Below are 17,969 nucleotides of genomic sequence, written 5' to 3'. Positions count from 1 at the left end.
ATGGCTTTCTGCCGGGTGGATCCCATTGCTCCCTGGTCGAGTCGGCAGAGCTTCAGCGCCCTTCCTGCACGCCCTTCTGTGCAAACTGATGCGCCAAGCCCTTGCTGACGTGCAATGCCCTGTTTTCCCACCCTGCTTGCAGCGCTCCCTATGGGCTTCTTTTATACGTGTAGGGGGGGCTTGGCTGTCATTGCTCCTGGCCCTGCCCAGGTCTTGTCAGCCACTGTCTCATGAGCTGCAGGCTCCTGGTGGCTCTCTCGGCTCCCCCAGTTCAGGAAACCCCCCTGTACACCACGCTAGAGCACTCTGCTGCAGATCGTGCTGTCACTGGAGCTGCTTGCCTCGGTATTTCAACAATTCTGAAGAGCTGCTTCTGTTTGTCAAGTCACCGTAGATAACTCCGTAGCACCGATACTGCATAGACAACTTTATAACTTTTCAAAACACAAGAACATTACATTACATTCATGAACTTTACAACATTCCTTTCACAATAGAAAAAAAACAAAATCAACAACTATAAAACTAGAGCCAAGCACCCTGGCACTAAAACACACAAGGTGGATAACAAATCAGACGCTATGTCCTGAACACGCACCGACAAGACATTGCTGAATGAATCATAGAATCATTAAGGTTGGAAAAGACCTCTAAGATCATCAAGTCCAACTGACAAGCCAACACCACCATGCCCGCTAAACCATGTCCCTAAGCGCCTCATCTACACGTCTTTTAAATACTTCCAGGGATGGTGACTCAACCACTTCCCTGGGCAGCCAATTTAATAAAGACTTAAAAGTCTCTTCATGGTATACCTTAGCTCTGCATCTTTCTGTAAAAGGTTAAAGTCACTCTTCACTGTTCCTACCATGTTTAGCTATTGCAAGCAAATTGATTCATATTATGAGTATTTGTGGAATAAGTAGTAATATTAAAGGCAGCTGCTGTCTGATTTTTAAAGTCTAGTTTAATTATTACATTTCGATAACGTAACTTTGCAGCTGCACTTCATAGCATCCTTTATGGAATCCCAAGGAAATAGCTTTTGCGCTAGACAAGTTTGAGCTTGTTTGGGCTGCAGTGGACAAAATTCTCTCCAAGTTTAATGGGATTCCCTTGACAAGCCCAGGAACCTCAATATGGGCCATGAAAATAAATGGCTTGTCAGCTAAACAGGAGGCCAGGCCACAAAAATATGACATTATAAACATGCAGTGCAAAGTACTTAATTGCTTACAATTCAGAGATGTGGGAGGAGACATCATTAAACATGGAGTATAAAGTCTTATTCTTGATAATAACCTTACAATCTCCATATAAACAGAAAGAGGTATGGGAGGCAGCAGATACTGCTGCTTCAGTTTGTGAATGATGCTATTTGACAAACACATACCTTTAATGTCATTTGCTTGGGAGTCTAGCTAAGTTATAAGGGTGACGTAATGAAATGGCCTGCTGCATATCCTTTTCTTGGTCTCCTTCTACATACTTGGTTCAGATTTAGGGTCAATGCTGCAAAAAGTCAGTCTGTTATTCAAGAACAAGGAGAAATGGCTCTTTTCTGGTTTGTCTAGAGCTGCAGAAGTGAAAGAGTATTTGTCTTTCAGAATATCAATATTATCATCTTCCACTGTGCAGGGCAGCAAAATAGCACTGAACTATTTTATCCACTTGTGAAATATTTCTCTTTATTTTCATATGTATTAATAGGAGTTGAATTAAGGACAAGAAGCAAATTTTATTTCCATTCTGACATTAGGAAGCCATTCATTAAAAAATACCTTCCTGTTTTAATAACGTACTGCTTCTTTAAAAGACTAAATTATACTAAATGTACTGTTTTAAATCACCAGGAGATATGGTTGGGGAAAAAAAAAAAAAACACCATTCAAAACCTCTCTTAAATTCCAATTACTGAACACACATACTTATGAGAAAATAGTTGCTCTCCCAGTATTTTGCTGTAATGGCAACATGCCTCTTTGGAGAGGTTTATGGAGAGTAAGTCACACAGCTTTTTCCATTCAGAAAATATCAGATAAATTTGCTCTCATTTTAAGAAGGTCTGAAGACATGCATTTTGATGATAAAGCAGATACTGTTTGTTTTGCATGCATTTCCTCATTTTTGCCTCCCAAAGCAAGAGCGAGTTATAAAATAAATTTCTCTAGATCAGAATGATCTGTGCATGCCTGAGATACAAATAATTGTTGATCAGACAAGCCACTCTACATTACACTGACTTCATTACTATACTACCAATAAATAACCTGCCAAGAGAAACTGATTTTCCAAGGTTATTTTAGCAACCTAGAATTTGCCTTCCAAGATTAGCACTCACAGAAGGAAATTTCAGAGGGTCACTTCCATATTATTCTCTTATAAGCACTGCGCTTCAGTGTTAAATAAGTGTTGCTGTAGAAGCAAAACGCAGTAATAACTACTCAGAAGGAAACAATTTAGCAATGCTCTTTTTTTTCTTGATAGGTTCAAAGAGAGGCTACTGCAATGGAATCCTAGTCACTGATTGTAACATGCAGGCATTTACGTAGTCCAAATAATTTAAAATAGGTGTCTGCTTTTCTAATATCCACCTTCCAACTTTCCCAAAATAATTTTCAAACTTCATCACCAGACATAATACAGATTTGTCAAATTCAGCTGTACTTCTGGCAACTTCATGCATTCCGTGTTGACCTATGTTACAAGCCAGCTTTGTATCATAGACCTTCCCAAGCTTTATGCTTACAACTTACTTCATTTGGAAATTATCTCACAACTTTACAATTACTTATTCTTACAAAAGATTAGTATATAAGTATCTTTCATACTATGTATGTTAAACCAAACCAATAAAATCCCATCTTACCTAAACAAAGCCTTACCAATTCAAAATAAGCCCTACTTCTTTCACTCCCCCTACCCTTATACCTGGGTTGTGAAAACAGTTTGTATAAAGCTTAGGACCAAGTGAGTCCAAAAAAATTTGCTTTCATCACTTTTTTCTCCTGGTTTGTGTAACTGACAGGTAGCTGCTTATATCCTCTCTTATCATCTCAGGCATACAAACAGATACCACTGTTGTCTAAGGCAGCTTTTCGCAGCTTTAGGAATCTTTTCCTTAACTCTTCTTCTTAATTCATAACAAAAAGAGTTTATATCCTCCCTTCCCAGGTCTGTCTACTCACCCCTACATGCACAGTTTTCAAGAGATGTCAAAACTCGCTCCCTCCCAGGCAGGAGTTTTAAGAGGGCAACCTATTCCCTCCTGTTGCTTTTTCTCTCTCTCTCTCTCTCTCTCTCCTTTTTTTTTTTTTTTTTTCCTTTGCTAGAGTGCAGTAGATGGGCATGATTTTCCTTTGCTATTGTGACCCATGACTCTATTAAAAAGGCAGTGGCTGAGCAGTAGGAAGGAAGGATGTGTATTTATCGGCCCTGCCACGACTAAGGGTAAGGGTCTGCTCCTACTGTACCCTAAATCATGCAGAAATTCTGGAAGAAATGGAAATGATCCTCTCTCAAATCTACCAAGCATCCTTTGCTCAGGATACTAGGTAAGACAGAAAATAGTGAACAACAGCAGACAGGGTGCCTGCAGCAGAAGCAAAACTAGGAAATTCCTGAGAAGTAGAAATTCCAGAGGGAGCTGACCCACACCTAAGTCTTAGATGTGACAGGAAAGAAAGTTTTCAATACACATAAAGATGACACTGAAGAGCCTATTGCAGACACAAATCTGCTGAGAGGTACTGAACTAGAAATAAGACTGAAGGGAAGGCTCTACACTGCAAAGAAGCAAGGATTGGATTCGTTTTCAAACCTTTTCATTTAAGTGTGTTTTTAACCGAGCAATTGTGCTTTTCTCTTGGAAATACAGCCACTATATTCCATTTGGTTTTCTTGTGCTCTGGTAAAACAGGTTCAGGAGCCTTCAGGCTTGCTCACTTCAAAGAAATTCTGGAACAGTAGTACCTGAAGCTGGCCAATTAGAGTCCCTTCAAAGCCATGTTTCTGACTGGCAGAAAAGGATAATGCTTTTTCTCTTTTTTTTCCAGTGATTCCCATGCTAAGACCAAAAACAGCTATTATATAAACAGAACTGCAGTGACAGGGGAGTCGGATCCTTAGCAACAGAAGAGAGTCATCAAGAATATGGCTGTTTCAAGGGAAGCCCTAGGGGTTGTAAAGCCACGAGTCATTAGGGAGTTACAAAGCAGCAGTCAAGAAGCCACTATACCAAGAACAGAAGTGGATCTAGGTTCCTGTTGCACTGAAGATGATGTTTACTTTGAAAAGCCCAATTCTTTAGGAGCTGCTTTTCCTTTGTCATTTATTGCACATTACAGACTGCCACAGAATTTGCAGAGTGCCATGATAAACACTGTAGCCCTGATTACAAACAACTGCATGCCATGTGGCATATACTGACCTCAGATTGGTAGCAAGAATCCATTTCTGCTGGTTGATGAGAAAATTAGTATGAACCAAAGAAGCAGCCAAATCCTCTCCCAAAGACTCCTGTCATCTTCTTAACACTCCTTATTTTCAGAGATTTCTCTGATCATGAGAGTGACCCATGCCCACCAAAGGGAAGGTGGGAAGATTCTGATCATTTTCAGTTTCACAACCTAACCCTGTACCCCCAGGATAGCCTACATTCTTTTTTTCCCCTTTTTCCTTTTTTTGATGTTTTACTGCATGATACCACAATACCAAAACAGTCAGAAGGTAATGCGGGGAGCAAGTCAAATTCTAGTTTAAGCAGAGTTATGCAAGTTGAACCTAAATCTGAAGCGTAGGTAAGCCTGAGATGACTTACCTCTCTTCTTTTATGTAACCATACTGTTTTTCTCCTGCTCAAAACATTTTTAATGCTGATGAATACTCTGCAGGGAAGGGAGGAACAGACACCACTACGCTCACAGGGCCCAAGTTCACAAGTTACTTCTTATCTGTAGCCATTCTCTTTTTTTTTTTTCCTGGCAAGACTTTTAAATAACTCTAAGCAAGGATTTTATAAAGATCATGCTGTCTGAGGCGTTCATGAAAAATATGAAGACTTAAACAGTAAATCTACAAGCATGACAAGAAGAGAAAAAAGGCAGATAAAACATGTTGGCTCAGCATGATCTGAAATAGATTAGAGAAAGACAGACTGCCAATGTGCTTTGAATGAAATTCTCAGAACTTGTTACGTTCTTGCTGTTTTCCTCTGGTCAATTAATTCAAGCAATTCCATTAGTCTGTTAATTCACTTAATTAAATAATATCAAGCATTTCTAACCATAATGAAATAGGCTGGTAATACAGCTCTGCATCAAAGAGTGCAATACATGATACAGCCCTTCGTCTGACTACATTTTTCACAACTCAGTTTTTTGATTAGAGATTTCAAACTCTAAAGTAAGTCTGGAAACTCAGATATGAACAGCTATTTATTTAAACTCTTCCCTGTTTAAAAAAAATTTAAGTTGTTTCAAGAAGCAAAACCTTTCTTATCAGTGTGATGTACTTTATTTTCTCAGTCAACTCTAAAATGAGCTTGCTGTTTGCTGTGTTTGCACCACACCATCATACTCTTATAAGGCTGTAAATTCCATAGATGTCTAGAAATGTACTGTGCCAGAATATGATCAGTCTCTGAGAATTTGTACTGGCTTCTAACGTGCCTTATTTGATACACTTTGCTGGGTGAGGGTTCTATAGGATCCATAAAACAACCAAAATTCTCTCCACTTTATTAGTGAAATTCCAAAAAAGCTAACCTCATGTTCACAAAGGTATGGGTTTGGACATTTGGAGTGAAACTCCTGCCAAGTTTATCAAATTCTTCCAAATAGACTGACCTATTATTTCTAGTTTGAAAGTTGCATTTCAATATTTTTGTGACAAAAATACTCTGTATTTTCAGCATTATACTCTGTTTTATATAAAGACTTTACATAGAAGTCAAAAACAGTCCAAAGGCTAAGTAAAATGTACAGAAAACAATATTCTTATAGACTACATAAACTGGAAGGAGGTAGCTGAGGTTCATCTTTTTTCCTAGATATACTTAGAATGGCAGATGTGACAGGTAACACTAGATGAGGCTTTATATGACAGCTAGTCACATTGTTATTGTTTCCTTTCTATTTTTATTCACAGATTACAGAGGAAATTAGTATTTAATGATCCAGACTGCATTCTGTCAGCAGAAGTACGGTTTCAAATGTTTTGAATGTCAGTGTTGAAATTAATCAGCTTTACTGAGTGAGCAAGACTTAAGAAAAAAAACAAACTTTCAGCACTCTTTGATAAATGGGTTTGAAAAAATATTAGATACATAAATAGATAATTCCCTATGAAATACTTCCATATTGATTAAGATCTGGTTAATACTCTACAGAGTTCTTTGATGATGCTGGACCACTTTTCTTTCATTTCATACATACAAACAAAAAAAATTCCTTGGTTAGAATTTTCATTTCATTTATTCTACTATTACTTCCAGAGGTTTTTTTCATTTTTAAAAATAATTTTGTCTCAGTCCTTTAAATTTCTTCATTTTATTCTATGACAATTATAAAGCTCAGAGTTATGGAAATAAAGGGCAATGAAATTTCTCATCTCTTAAATGATTAATAACAGCTGTAACATCCATGTTTTTGTGAAGAAGAGGATAAAATGGTGGAAGTATTAAAATTTTAGAACAAGTTCAAAGAAAAACTGCTAATGACTTTTAAAGAGAGTTGTTTTTCAAGTCATATGAACATGCAAACATCAAGAATATTGATGATGATACAGCAAAGCAAAGCTGATACAGCAAAGACAAGGTCTACTTTCTACACTGCAGCCCCTGTATGAATACAATGTCTTTTTGTTGGAGTAAGTCCACATTGAAGAAAAACTGAATTCCTAAAGAAGTTTTAAATTATAATAAAAATTAAGGACTTTGAAAAGAGCAAAGTTGAGACTCATTAAAATATTTAATTGCATTTAAATCTGGCTCAGTTAGTCATGACCAAAGGTTGTTATAATTTGAAGGTTGTTCAGTAGCATATGCTGAAATGACTCTATCTTCTAAAGTCGATTTCCTAATTAGATGTCAAAAGACACCATTACAGCTAATACCACTGTTGGCAAGTTCAAGAGCCAGGGCAGAGACTAAATAAATATGGAAAATGTACCACCTTCCCCAAAGGACTAGGGCGAGTCTTTTTACATAGGCATTTTGGAGAGTGTTATGCCACGCTAATTTATTCTAAGAGTTAACTGAAGAATTCAGTTCTCATGCCTATTAAGAGAACTAAATTAAAGTATGGAAGAAGAAGGAAACTTAATTGCACTCTTTGCAGTTTTGGAGTTTTTCCTGAATGATTCTTTGCATTCTTTTATGATTTTCAGTTACTGTTTGTTTTCATTTTCAAATGGAAATCATTAAGTGAATTATATGGTTGTTTAGAAATACTGAAACTCTAGGAAAGAAAACTACCCAATTTTAGTTCTCTCATGTAAAACATACTGAAAAAATTTTAGAAGGGTTATGAAAATACATATGTAAAAATGTAATAGGCTACCAATAAAAAATACCATAATTTAAGAAAATTTTCCACAAACAGTACAAAAGACATAGGCCACTCTTCTTACAGCTGACAAATTTCATACATATATAACAATATAGAAGCTTCTGCAAGTCAGTGTTCATTTAGCCTGTACTGCATCTCCAACAATCACCAACATTGGATGTTTCAAACACAGCACTGAAACACACACAACATTGTTTTGTTATGAAACACTGTTCCTACTCTGATTGGGAGCTAAATTTTCATTCCCCTGTCCTCACCAAATTGAAGTTGCTTCACAATGGTCCCCTTTAAGTCAGTGGGTCCTCGTGTGGCACGAGGCATTATAAGAGGCGGCACTAATTATTCACCTCTGCCCCGAAACATTAAGAAGTCAATAGAACTTTGATTTTTTTATCAGTCTGTCACACATTACTGAAATTACTAGAAAAAAAAGGAAACAAAAATAGAACAATTCCTTGCTCTTCCCAGCGAAGACACACGCCAGATTGAATGGAGTCAGTAGCCAGAGAAGAAAAACAGTAAACACATTTTTGTGGTCAGACACATGATGCTGGGAAGATTAAAATCACACTGTTCAAAAAAAGAAGGAAGCCTGCTCACATAGGACACTATGGCTGACATTAAAGGAACTCGAGTTTAAGTAGACAAGAAAGTATTTTGATGTTGACCGACAGAACTGTGGACATTTTGCCCAATTCAGCAATAGTGGTACAACCACTGGTTAGTTTTACATGGGAATAGAAGAATGAGGCCATCCCTTCTGCATTAAGAGACCTAAGTGGAAAAAAAGATGACCCAAAACATAGCACTATTATGATATGCACTTCTGAAACACATTATTCCCTTGAATGAAAAAATTAAGTGGCTTTTAGAGAATATTTTCTACTGCACAATTTTTAAAGCTTTGCAAACATTAGGACTTTCTAGTCTTCTGTCTGCAGTGTACGAATATATAGCTGGCACTGTGGAATTACTGGAGGCCTCTCTCACACATCTCCTCCCTCTCCTTTTAGCTGATTTCTCTCACAAACCAACTTGAATACAGAGATAGACTCTTAGTTACTCAGTTCTTTCCCTCTGTAAATATTCACATAACATTCCACCTTTAATATTCTGTACAAATAAATTATTCCCTACTACTGCCACAAGCATCAAGAAGGTTTCATGCACAAAAAGCTATACAAGTACAACAATTCAAGTAAGAAAACAGGAAATAAGAAATAAAAGGATGTTAAAATATAATTGTACGGACAACCATCTGCTTCCCCAGATCAAATATGTTGAGTTCAAAGTAGAAGACATTTTTTTTGGTACATTCTCCAAATCTCATCGAAAATCTACACTTTTACCAATGGCCAAGGTGTTATGTGCACAAGATCTACAATTTATCATAGAATCATAGAATAGTTTGGGTTAGAAGGGACCTTTAAAGGCCATCTAGTCCAACCCCCCTGCCATGAGCAGGGACATCTTCAACTAGATCAGGTTGCTCAGAGCCCTGTCCAACGCGACCTTGAATGCTTCCAGTGATGGGGCATCTACCACCTCTTTGGCCAACCTGCGCCAGGGTTTCACCACCCTCATCGTAAAAAATTTCCTCCTTCTACCTAGTCTAAATCTACCCTCTTTTAGTTTAAAATCATTCCCCTTGACCTGTTACAACAGGCCTTGCTAAAAAGTTTGCCACCATCTTTCTTATAAGCCCCCTTTCCAAGTACAAAAAGAATTTTCAAGGCAGAAAGAACCATCAGCAGACACTTCTCTGGCTAAAGGGAGCCTGAGTTAAGTCAAATTCTACTCACCACAGTTAAATGTTCCAGTAAGTATGCGACATCAACCATGTCCGCCAGAATTAGAAGCCTTGTGACAGCTGTAAGCAGAGATCGTGCTGCTTGGACAACAGCCTGTCTCTTAGGCAGATAGCAGGGATCACTGGTAAATGCCTCTGCTGATACCTTTAAGGCTTGACCTGCAAAATGAAGACATAAATTCCCTTAGGCTATATTGCAACACCCAGGAAAAAAAACAATAGTTAAAATTTGATCAGTTATTTGGCAAGTCACAATTATTGCCAATACATTTGGCATCTCTTTGTTGCCCTAATGCCTTGAAATGAAGGTCAATTATTACAGATCATGCAGAATGTTCCACATTTAGAACGATGTTCCCTTTCTGTTCTTCTGAATCATTTAATTCTGAAATAATTCCCTTGGCAATCACACCATTACTCTTAGTTGTACACAACAAGGCCAGGGGCTCTATGTTAAACTTTTCTAGTCACTGCTTTTTATATTACTATGTACTTTGCTGTCCTTGCTATTAAATAATTCCTGGTCACAGAACACAGAAGGGAATCAAATATTGTTCTTCTCATTATAAATATAAGTTAATGGAATGAAAATCTCATACACTCAAACATCTGACTCTGACATAAAATATGTGAAATATATGCAATGGAGCTAGTAACTGTGCCAGTAGACAATAATATACTGCTCTCCAACATAAAGTTTTGCAAATGAAATTTAATAATAAGAACAACGATGACAAACACCCAAGTTTACTTTCAGCAGTCTGTCACTTAGACTTACCCTGAGGAAAAAAAAATGCCATTAAACTCATTTCTAAAAGCATTTCAAAGTCTATTATCACCTGAGGAGCTTTGCTAGCGATGGCACAACCTTGAGAGAACTCACTCTACTCAGACAGCACTGGAAAACTCTTGTCCCACAAACACAAACTGCTAAAATAAACGTTTGACCCATTAAACTCTCTGTATCAGCTTTGAAACCAAAAATGCATCAAAAGTCACAAAAATGAGTAGTTTCAGCTGTGCTAAAATTAGGAAACATCATTAGTAAATGCAGCTATTAAAAGACTACATATTCATGAAGCCAGTCCTTTGTTGACAACTGCCTTAAGCATGTCCTGGATTTTGAATGCAACAGTAAGGAAAAACATGGCAATCAAAAAATTTGATATTGCTCCAGAGTTAAATCCTTTATTATGCAATATTCTTTCTACCTATATCTAAATTACCTAAGTCTTGGTATAAGAATAGGGTAGGTTTTTCCAAGCAACCATTTGTATCACAGAGGTCTTCTACATAGAAAGAGAGTGTGCAGGAACACGTAATTTTTGTTTAGTTTTGTTTTACAAATTCTGACCAAAAGTAAGGAGAGAATATTGCCTTCTGAAACAAAATTCACAGTACCCTTAGCACTGTGTAGCTTCACTCAAAGGCAAGAAGTCTGGACAGGCCTCATGCAGGAACGCTATTGGCATGTCTACTTCAGAGTATCTGGTAGTAAAGTCAAAGCTAAAGTCATACAAAAAGTTTTGCTACCTGAACCAAGTCCTCAAACCAAAAAACAGGCAATAAGGCTTGTACAAAATACATGCAATCAGTAATTAATGCATATTCATAGAAATACACACAAACATAAGGGATTTCCTGTAATTACATAGATACAGACTTTTATGTGCTCCCTCAATCAGAATTCAGTGAGAACTATTCAAGCGCACCAGATTTTGCCAAACTGGTTCTATATGTGACTTCATTTCTCAAGATTCAGAGAAAAAACAAGTTTTACTGCTCTTTCTAGAAACTGCATTTGAGAAAAATATTGAGCAAAGGCTACAGAAATAAATCTACCAATTACTACAGAGTCCCCATACCAGCACCCGAGATAGTACTGGCCTGATTCTCAGAATACTGAATACTTCCAACATGCTGAAACTCATCAGTTTTCCAGGAACGCCCATCTTGAATAGTGCTCTGGTTTTCTCTTGGATTTGTTAAAGTCTGTGCAAATCATGTATCTTAAGTATATGCCTAGCAAACTCACAAATAAATAAAAATCACACTAATTTGACCTGTGCTAATTTGACAGGTGCTAATTCTAGCACCTGTTACATCACAAAACAGTGAAAGTAAAAAAAGTATCAGTTTCTTGTGCTCAGGACAGCAAATTAGAATTTCTCTCTAGTAGTTGGTGAGATAATGCATCATAACTGAGCACACGACAACAAACAAAACTATAGAAAATAAAAATCAAGTATTAATCAGAACCACCGATTTTTAAGGTTTTTTATTTCCCCACCTGCAATGGACAGAAACATCTCTCCAGATAAGTACTGTTTTCAGTACTGGAAGAAGTTTCAAAGCACTGATTTGAGCCCAGTAATCCTAGATGGGGGGGGAGTAAATGGAGAGAGAAAATCCTACTTACATGCATACATATCTTTAGATGTATTTTTGAAGGTGACTACTACAAATTAAAGTAATAGCAATTTGGGAGGTTTTAGCAGGAATTTAACTCTGGAAATTCATTGTGCCTTAATAAGGACGTGGGAAGTACAGTACATACACACTATCATAAAACCAAAATCCTTGCCCCTTCATTTCTCTTACGACTTCAAATAGAAAGAAAACTTTCCAAATTTCTGACAACAAGCAATGTCAATGAATAACCTGACAAACTGTCTCCATTTTATTTTCATAGTATTTAACTACCATCTGTTTGTCCTGCCAATTATTGGGTTTGAATATCTTAAATTTGACGTGTTATCTTTCAGGCTGTAAAAGTACAAGTTAACATCACGTTTTTTATGTATTTGGAATGTGTACACTATAGTATTAATTCAGACCATTTTAACTGTCAGATTCTTAAAAACATTTGCACAAAAACATGAAGCTGATACATGCAATGTCTTACTAAGACAAGAAAGCATGAAACAATGGAAATTTTTTCTACAATTAAGATGTATGAGCATAGAGCTTTCCACCTTGGTCCCTCAGGATTCATTTTAACAAATACTGACTGAAGCATCAGGGAGACGCTGTTTCCCAAGACAATAAAATTAACATTATCACTGTGTGACTGGCCACCTGGTAACTTCTGAACTTTCTGACCAACTCCAATAAAATTTTTACACAGGGGAAGATTTTCAACGTTAGCTAACTACTTTTCCACGAAAATAGGAAATCAGGAAAGAGACCAAGTTAAAGCCCTCACTGATGGCAAGCTGAGGCTGGCAGTAAAAGCTCACCTACTGTTAAGCTTCAAAGAATCTACAGAAGTGTTGAGATGCAAATTTGAAGGAAGACAGACTCTCCTTGTTCCACTATTTATGGACTGACTCATTTTTTTTTTAGACATACAGAACATCTGAAGTGTTTATAAGGAGAGGAAGAAAACACCATGCAGTATTCTACTACCTGTTATTTATTAGCATTTACTTGCAAGGTAAGCAGACAGACCAGATTCACTAATATTTTTGCAGTGTCTTGTGCCATCTGAGCAAAGCAAAGCAGCTATTAACTTATTTTAACTCAGCACTTTAAGCCAGATTTGCAAATACATTTGTAGCCCAAGATAAATGTGGCCTCTCAACCTCACATACTTCCCAGGATAAAAGGATAAGTAGCAAGTCAACTTGGTGACCTTTGGGGTACTTAAAACTTCTTAGGCACACAATCAGCTGCAGTTCAGAAGAAATTCTGTTGAAAACTAGTTAAGTCTGCAGAAACTGAGGAGAGAATTAATGAAGGGAAGGCAATAAGAAAAGAATATAGAACTTACTTCTATTTGAGAGGAAAATTTGGAGGAGGGTGGGGGAAGAGAGAGAGAATCAACCAACCGGAGAAAGACTATATGGAATCCTCAGTCCTGTGGTTCAGCTCTCTGTGATCCAAAGCCTAGTTTGGTATAGTACAACTGTGTGATCTTAGCTGAGAAAATTTTTGGTAAGGTGCAAGAAAGTATCTTAGCTAACATCACACAAGATAAGTAAAAACACAGACAGAAGTGGAGTTGTAGAGAGATTAGTAATCAGCAGTCAAAGAATCTAAGAAGAAAAATACTGACATGAAAAGTTATAAACCTTAGGCAAAAAGACCCAGGAACTTGCAAGATAACAACTCTGCAAAACTGAGCCACAGTCCCAAAGGAGCAACAGAGGCCAACACTTTCCCACATGACGGAAAACTGTCTGGCCAACTGTCTGGCCAGTATTACTATGGGTAATAAATACATTAACAGTTTGCTCAGTCAGACATTAGCCTTAGCTATGTATTGTATGTGTTAGCCACTAACCAACTACTTTTTTTTTTTTAAGCTCTGTATATCCTGCTAGTAGAGTCTCTTTGTGGACAGTTAAAGTTATCCAAACAAAACTGACCAGGAAAGCAGAGCTACGGATTAGAAAGAAACTGGTTGATTAGGAAGAAGTGAAAGTACTCAGTTGTGAGAAGCCCAGACAGGAGTGAATGGTGAGCTTATGAGTTAGTAACTGAATGGATCAGGAGAGAAGCAAGATATAGCTTAGCTGAGGATAGGAGGCAGTGCTACTACCAGGAATATTTAATAAAAGTTGAGAACAAAAAAGATAATCTTCCGACAGCACAGCAGCTCCTCAGAAACCTCTGAAGTAATGTTTCCCCCATCCATAAACACAAGGCTGAACTGTATATTCACAGGGCCCACATGTGATTATTTGCCCAGGTCTCTGTTATTGTGCCTTCCAGAAGAGAATGGCTGTATGGATTTGGGTGTGCAAATATTGAGGTGCTTGAAGCACCTCAGACACTTCAAAACCTCAAATAGTCCTAAAACCTGAAAATAGTACCATTTCAACACTGACATCTTCTGGGTACTTGAGCCACAAAGACAATTAATGGACTAGAGCACCTCTCATATGAGGAAAGGCCGAGAGAGCTGGGACTGTTCAGGATAGAGAAGAGAGAGCTCAGAGGAATCTTATTGGTATTTACGAACAACTGAAGAGAGTGTGCCAAGACAATGGAGCCAGACTCTTTTTAGTGGTGCCCAGTGACAGGTCCAGAGGCAACGGGCACAAACCAACACACAGCGGGTACCCATCTAAACCGCAGAAAACATTTTTCTCACTGTGAGAGACTGACTTGGCACAGGACTGACCAGGAAGGTTGTGGAGTCTCCACCCTTGGAGATATTCAAAAGCTGACTGGACATGGTCCTAGGCAGACTGGTGGACCTGCCTAAGCTGGGGGGTTGGACCAGATGACCTCCAGAGGTCCCTTCCAACCTCAACCATTCTGTGAGTCTGTGAGCGTGTAAGCAAAGACAAGCCAGAAGGATCTGAAATATGACCAACCCCTTAGAAATGAGTTGGACATAAGCTGGGATGGCCAGATGAACAAATATAAAATCATGTCCCTAAAACAGAGCTATGAGATGCAGTCTACGCAGATAGGAGCTATGAGCACAAGCAGCAGAAAATGACAGCTCCAACAACAACATGATGTTAGAACTTTCTTAAAATGCAGTAGGCAGCATGGGAGTTCGATGCAATTTCATCCATTTTATTGTAATTCCCGTCAAGTGGATATTCTTCCATAATTGCATTTGTCACGGACAATGAAACGTGAAAGACAGTGCCCTTTTAGTGGCACAAATAGGGAAGCAGAAAGATGGGAGAATTCATAGTATTTCAATTATTTTAGACATTCAAATGAGAAGCAATTCAAAGAACCAAAGCCAGGATATATCATAACAACATAATTATTGGAAGGCAGATACTTCCAAGACTCTATTCAGCACACACAGATAGATGACTCCCAAAGTAAATGGTGTTACTACCATTAGCTGATCAGCTACTGACGGCTATTGTCAAATGACCGCTACTTATGCACGTGCTTACAAAAATCTATGCTCGGGCATAAGGAAAGGTAAAAAACACAGTTCAGCCACAGGTAATTTTTTAAAAAGTTGGAGGATCCATGCACTTTATCCAGCACTAAAAACATCCAAAAACTTACATGAAAATTCCTTTATAAACAAGTCAGCTGTAAGCCTGTTGGCAAATTTGCCTTTGGCAAATAGCTGACAAAAGGTACACGCTTCTGCTGGGCTGCTAGCTGATGGCAGGCAATCTGTCTATACAGATACTTGCAGTAATACCACTAACTGCAGTCGGTGAGCACCCCTCAGAGACAGTGTTGAAGATCATTCAGGCAACAGCTAAATATTCTTTATTGTTTTAGGCAAGACCATCAGAATTATGCTTTCTTCTTTTACTTCTTTGAATAGATTTTCTTTCTCCTACTAAATCCTATCTAAGCATCACATTTCTCTCTTCTATTTTTTACATCTGGCTTGCTCCACTCATTTTTTATTTTTAACTGCAGCAGTGTGAAATCCACATGGACGCAGTGAATTTTATGCCATTCTTCTGTCCTCCCATGAGAAGATATTGTTGCCAAGAAAGTCCTGTCACCCACTCCTGTGAACCGCACCCTTTGAGGCTGGTGGATTTACAGTTCCAGAGAAACACAGTTGTCAAAGGGAATCCACTGACAAAGGCAGGGAGGGAGGTATCAGAGCCAGTAAAAAGAGAGGATTTCCAACATCCTAGTCTCAAACTTGAGAGGGAAAAATCAACAGCTTATACCAATAATAGAAAACTTATAAGCTCTGATTTACACTAGTATTTGCAAGCTCAAGGCATGAACTAACACATAAACAGAATCAGCACCAGCGAAGGTTGGGAGTCAATGTCACATCAGAGCACAAGACAACCTACCCTTTCTAAAAACAAGAGATTAAACAATACTAGTCACTAGTATAATCACCTGTTCTGCTCCCACAAATATCATCTCCATCTGCTACAGCAAATAAAGGATTCTGCTTCAGCCAGCCAGCTGGAAGCGACGCTATCAGTGTCAGGGCAAAGCAGACTGATACCTCCTGCATGTTCCTAATATACAACACCATGATAACTCAGATTCTCACAATAGCTTTCTGTAGATGTTACAGGACATTTTTCTCCTGCCACACAGTCTCTTACCCCACTCGGATACCACTGTATTCTGTTGCATTGCAACTATTTCACCGCTGCCTACCAGGAAGTTCCACTTCCACATCTCTTAAAGTTCTTCCTAAAGTGTAATCAGAGCCACCACACACACCCTTTGTGCCTTACACCCATCTCTTCATTCCCCCTTTCCCACTCAGGGACACCTGATCCAGTGATGGTGATGTCAGAAGCTTTTCTGCAAGGGATCTGTTCTTGGTTTGATGAAAAGGGTGTACAGCACAGATTATTTTAAGCCACTTGGATATCTGAATTCTGTCTCCCAGAATGACAGTCCCTTAGACGCAGAGCATACACATGCACCTCTTAATGTAGAATAAGAAAGCTAAGCTCATTTTTAAGATTTTGGGGGGGGCCAAATAAGAACATAGTATAATACAAGAGATCACTATCCCCTTCCTTTAGTAAATATCCTTACAGTACACTCCTCATTTCTTGCCAGTGAATGGTAGTTTCTTCCATGCCATCGAGGTCTTGCCTCCTCTGTTTAATGTCAAAAGACATTAAATACGGACTTTCAGGATATCAAATTATTTTTTCTAAGTTCCTTTTAAAGAGTAACTGAAGGCTCAAAATGTAACTCCAGCAAGTACCTTGCTTTCAGTTCACTGTTATGTGTGATGAAAGGTTTATCTAGGAACACACTTGAGCATGATAACAGCTAAACACATGAAACACCGACACTGCAGTAGATAGAAACAACACCAACAACAACTGTTGTGTTTCTGACCATATATAGTCAGTAAGCAATGGCAATAAATACCAAACATTTTAGCTATGCCTGTACAACAGTTTGAAAACTATAAGTGATCACACCTTGACGTAAATGCAAAAAATCATTATCCTAAGTATAATGCTAGAATTTAATGCAAATTCCTAAGATAATGTTTCCCCACATAAACTACATCACTGTTTTGTCTTAAAATTGATTAAATATCAGAATGAGGACATTAATTGTAGTCTGATGTTTAGTGTCAGAAGCATTCATGGTTGAACAATGCTTCTTATTCCTTTATATAGGGGTCAGTTATTTTACCGTTAACTCACAGCATGTTTTGAGTCAGAAGGCAATTTTTTGAAATGCTGTATATATGATGTCTGGCAGTGAGAATTTTTCAAAATACTTATGTTTGGGTTTATTACACTATTTTAGAATAAAAATGTGTACATGAGTGCCCTTTAACAAAGCTTCACCAAACCAGATCAACAGGAAAACATGGAAGTTCTTCAGTTACTAGGCTAGTGGATTTCTGGGTGATGCACATAGTCCACCACCCACAGGCCTGCCTGGTGACTTATTTAGTAGAGTTCCAGAAGAAGGTGAATCAAGATGTGGATAGAGACAGGCCTTAAAAAGTACTTTCTCAAGAGGAAACTCTAAGAAAAATGCGGAGGATCTTTGTATTAAAATGATCAGCTCCAAGACTATAAATCTTCAGTAAAACTTCACAGATGTCAAAAGGAAGCAGAAACTAGATTCAACCAGGGAACATGCCTACTATTCGTTATAGTAACACTTTCTTTCAGATGTCACTAACAGAACTCAAC

The 17,969-nt window shown here is 38.0% G+C and overlaps 1 protein-coding gene across 1 annotated transcript in view; it reads right to left on the bottom strand.

The window, feature by feature from the left end:
• The window catches only part of LOC104079421 (catenin alpha-3-like), a gene marked incomplete at its 3' end in the record, with an annotated part of 40,216 nt that overhangs the window by 3,791 nt on the left and 18,456 nt on the right, over positions 1-17,969 (bottom strand). The window contains exon 4 of the mRNA XM_009581456.1: positions 9,371-9,537. Within this exon, the coding sequence (XP_009579751.1) occupies positions 9,371-9,537 (167 nt within the window). The remainder of the gene's footprint in view (positions 1-9,370; positions 9,538-17,969) is intronic.

This window comes from Fulmarus glacialis, unplaced genomic scaffold, assembly GCF_000690835.1.
Source record: "Fulmarus glacialis isolate BGI_N327 unplaced genomic scaffold, ASM69083v1 scaffold3647, whole genome shotgun sequence".
NCBI lineage: Eukaryota > Metazoa > Chordata > Aves > Procellariiformes > Procellariidae > Fulmarus > Fulmarus glacialis.
The sequence above is the reverse complement of the archived record's forward strand: the minus strand, read 5'-3'. Positions and strand labels throughout refer to the sequence as shown.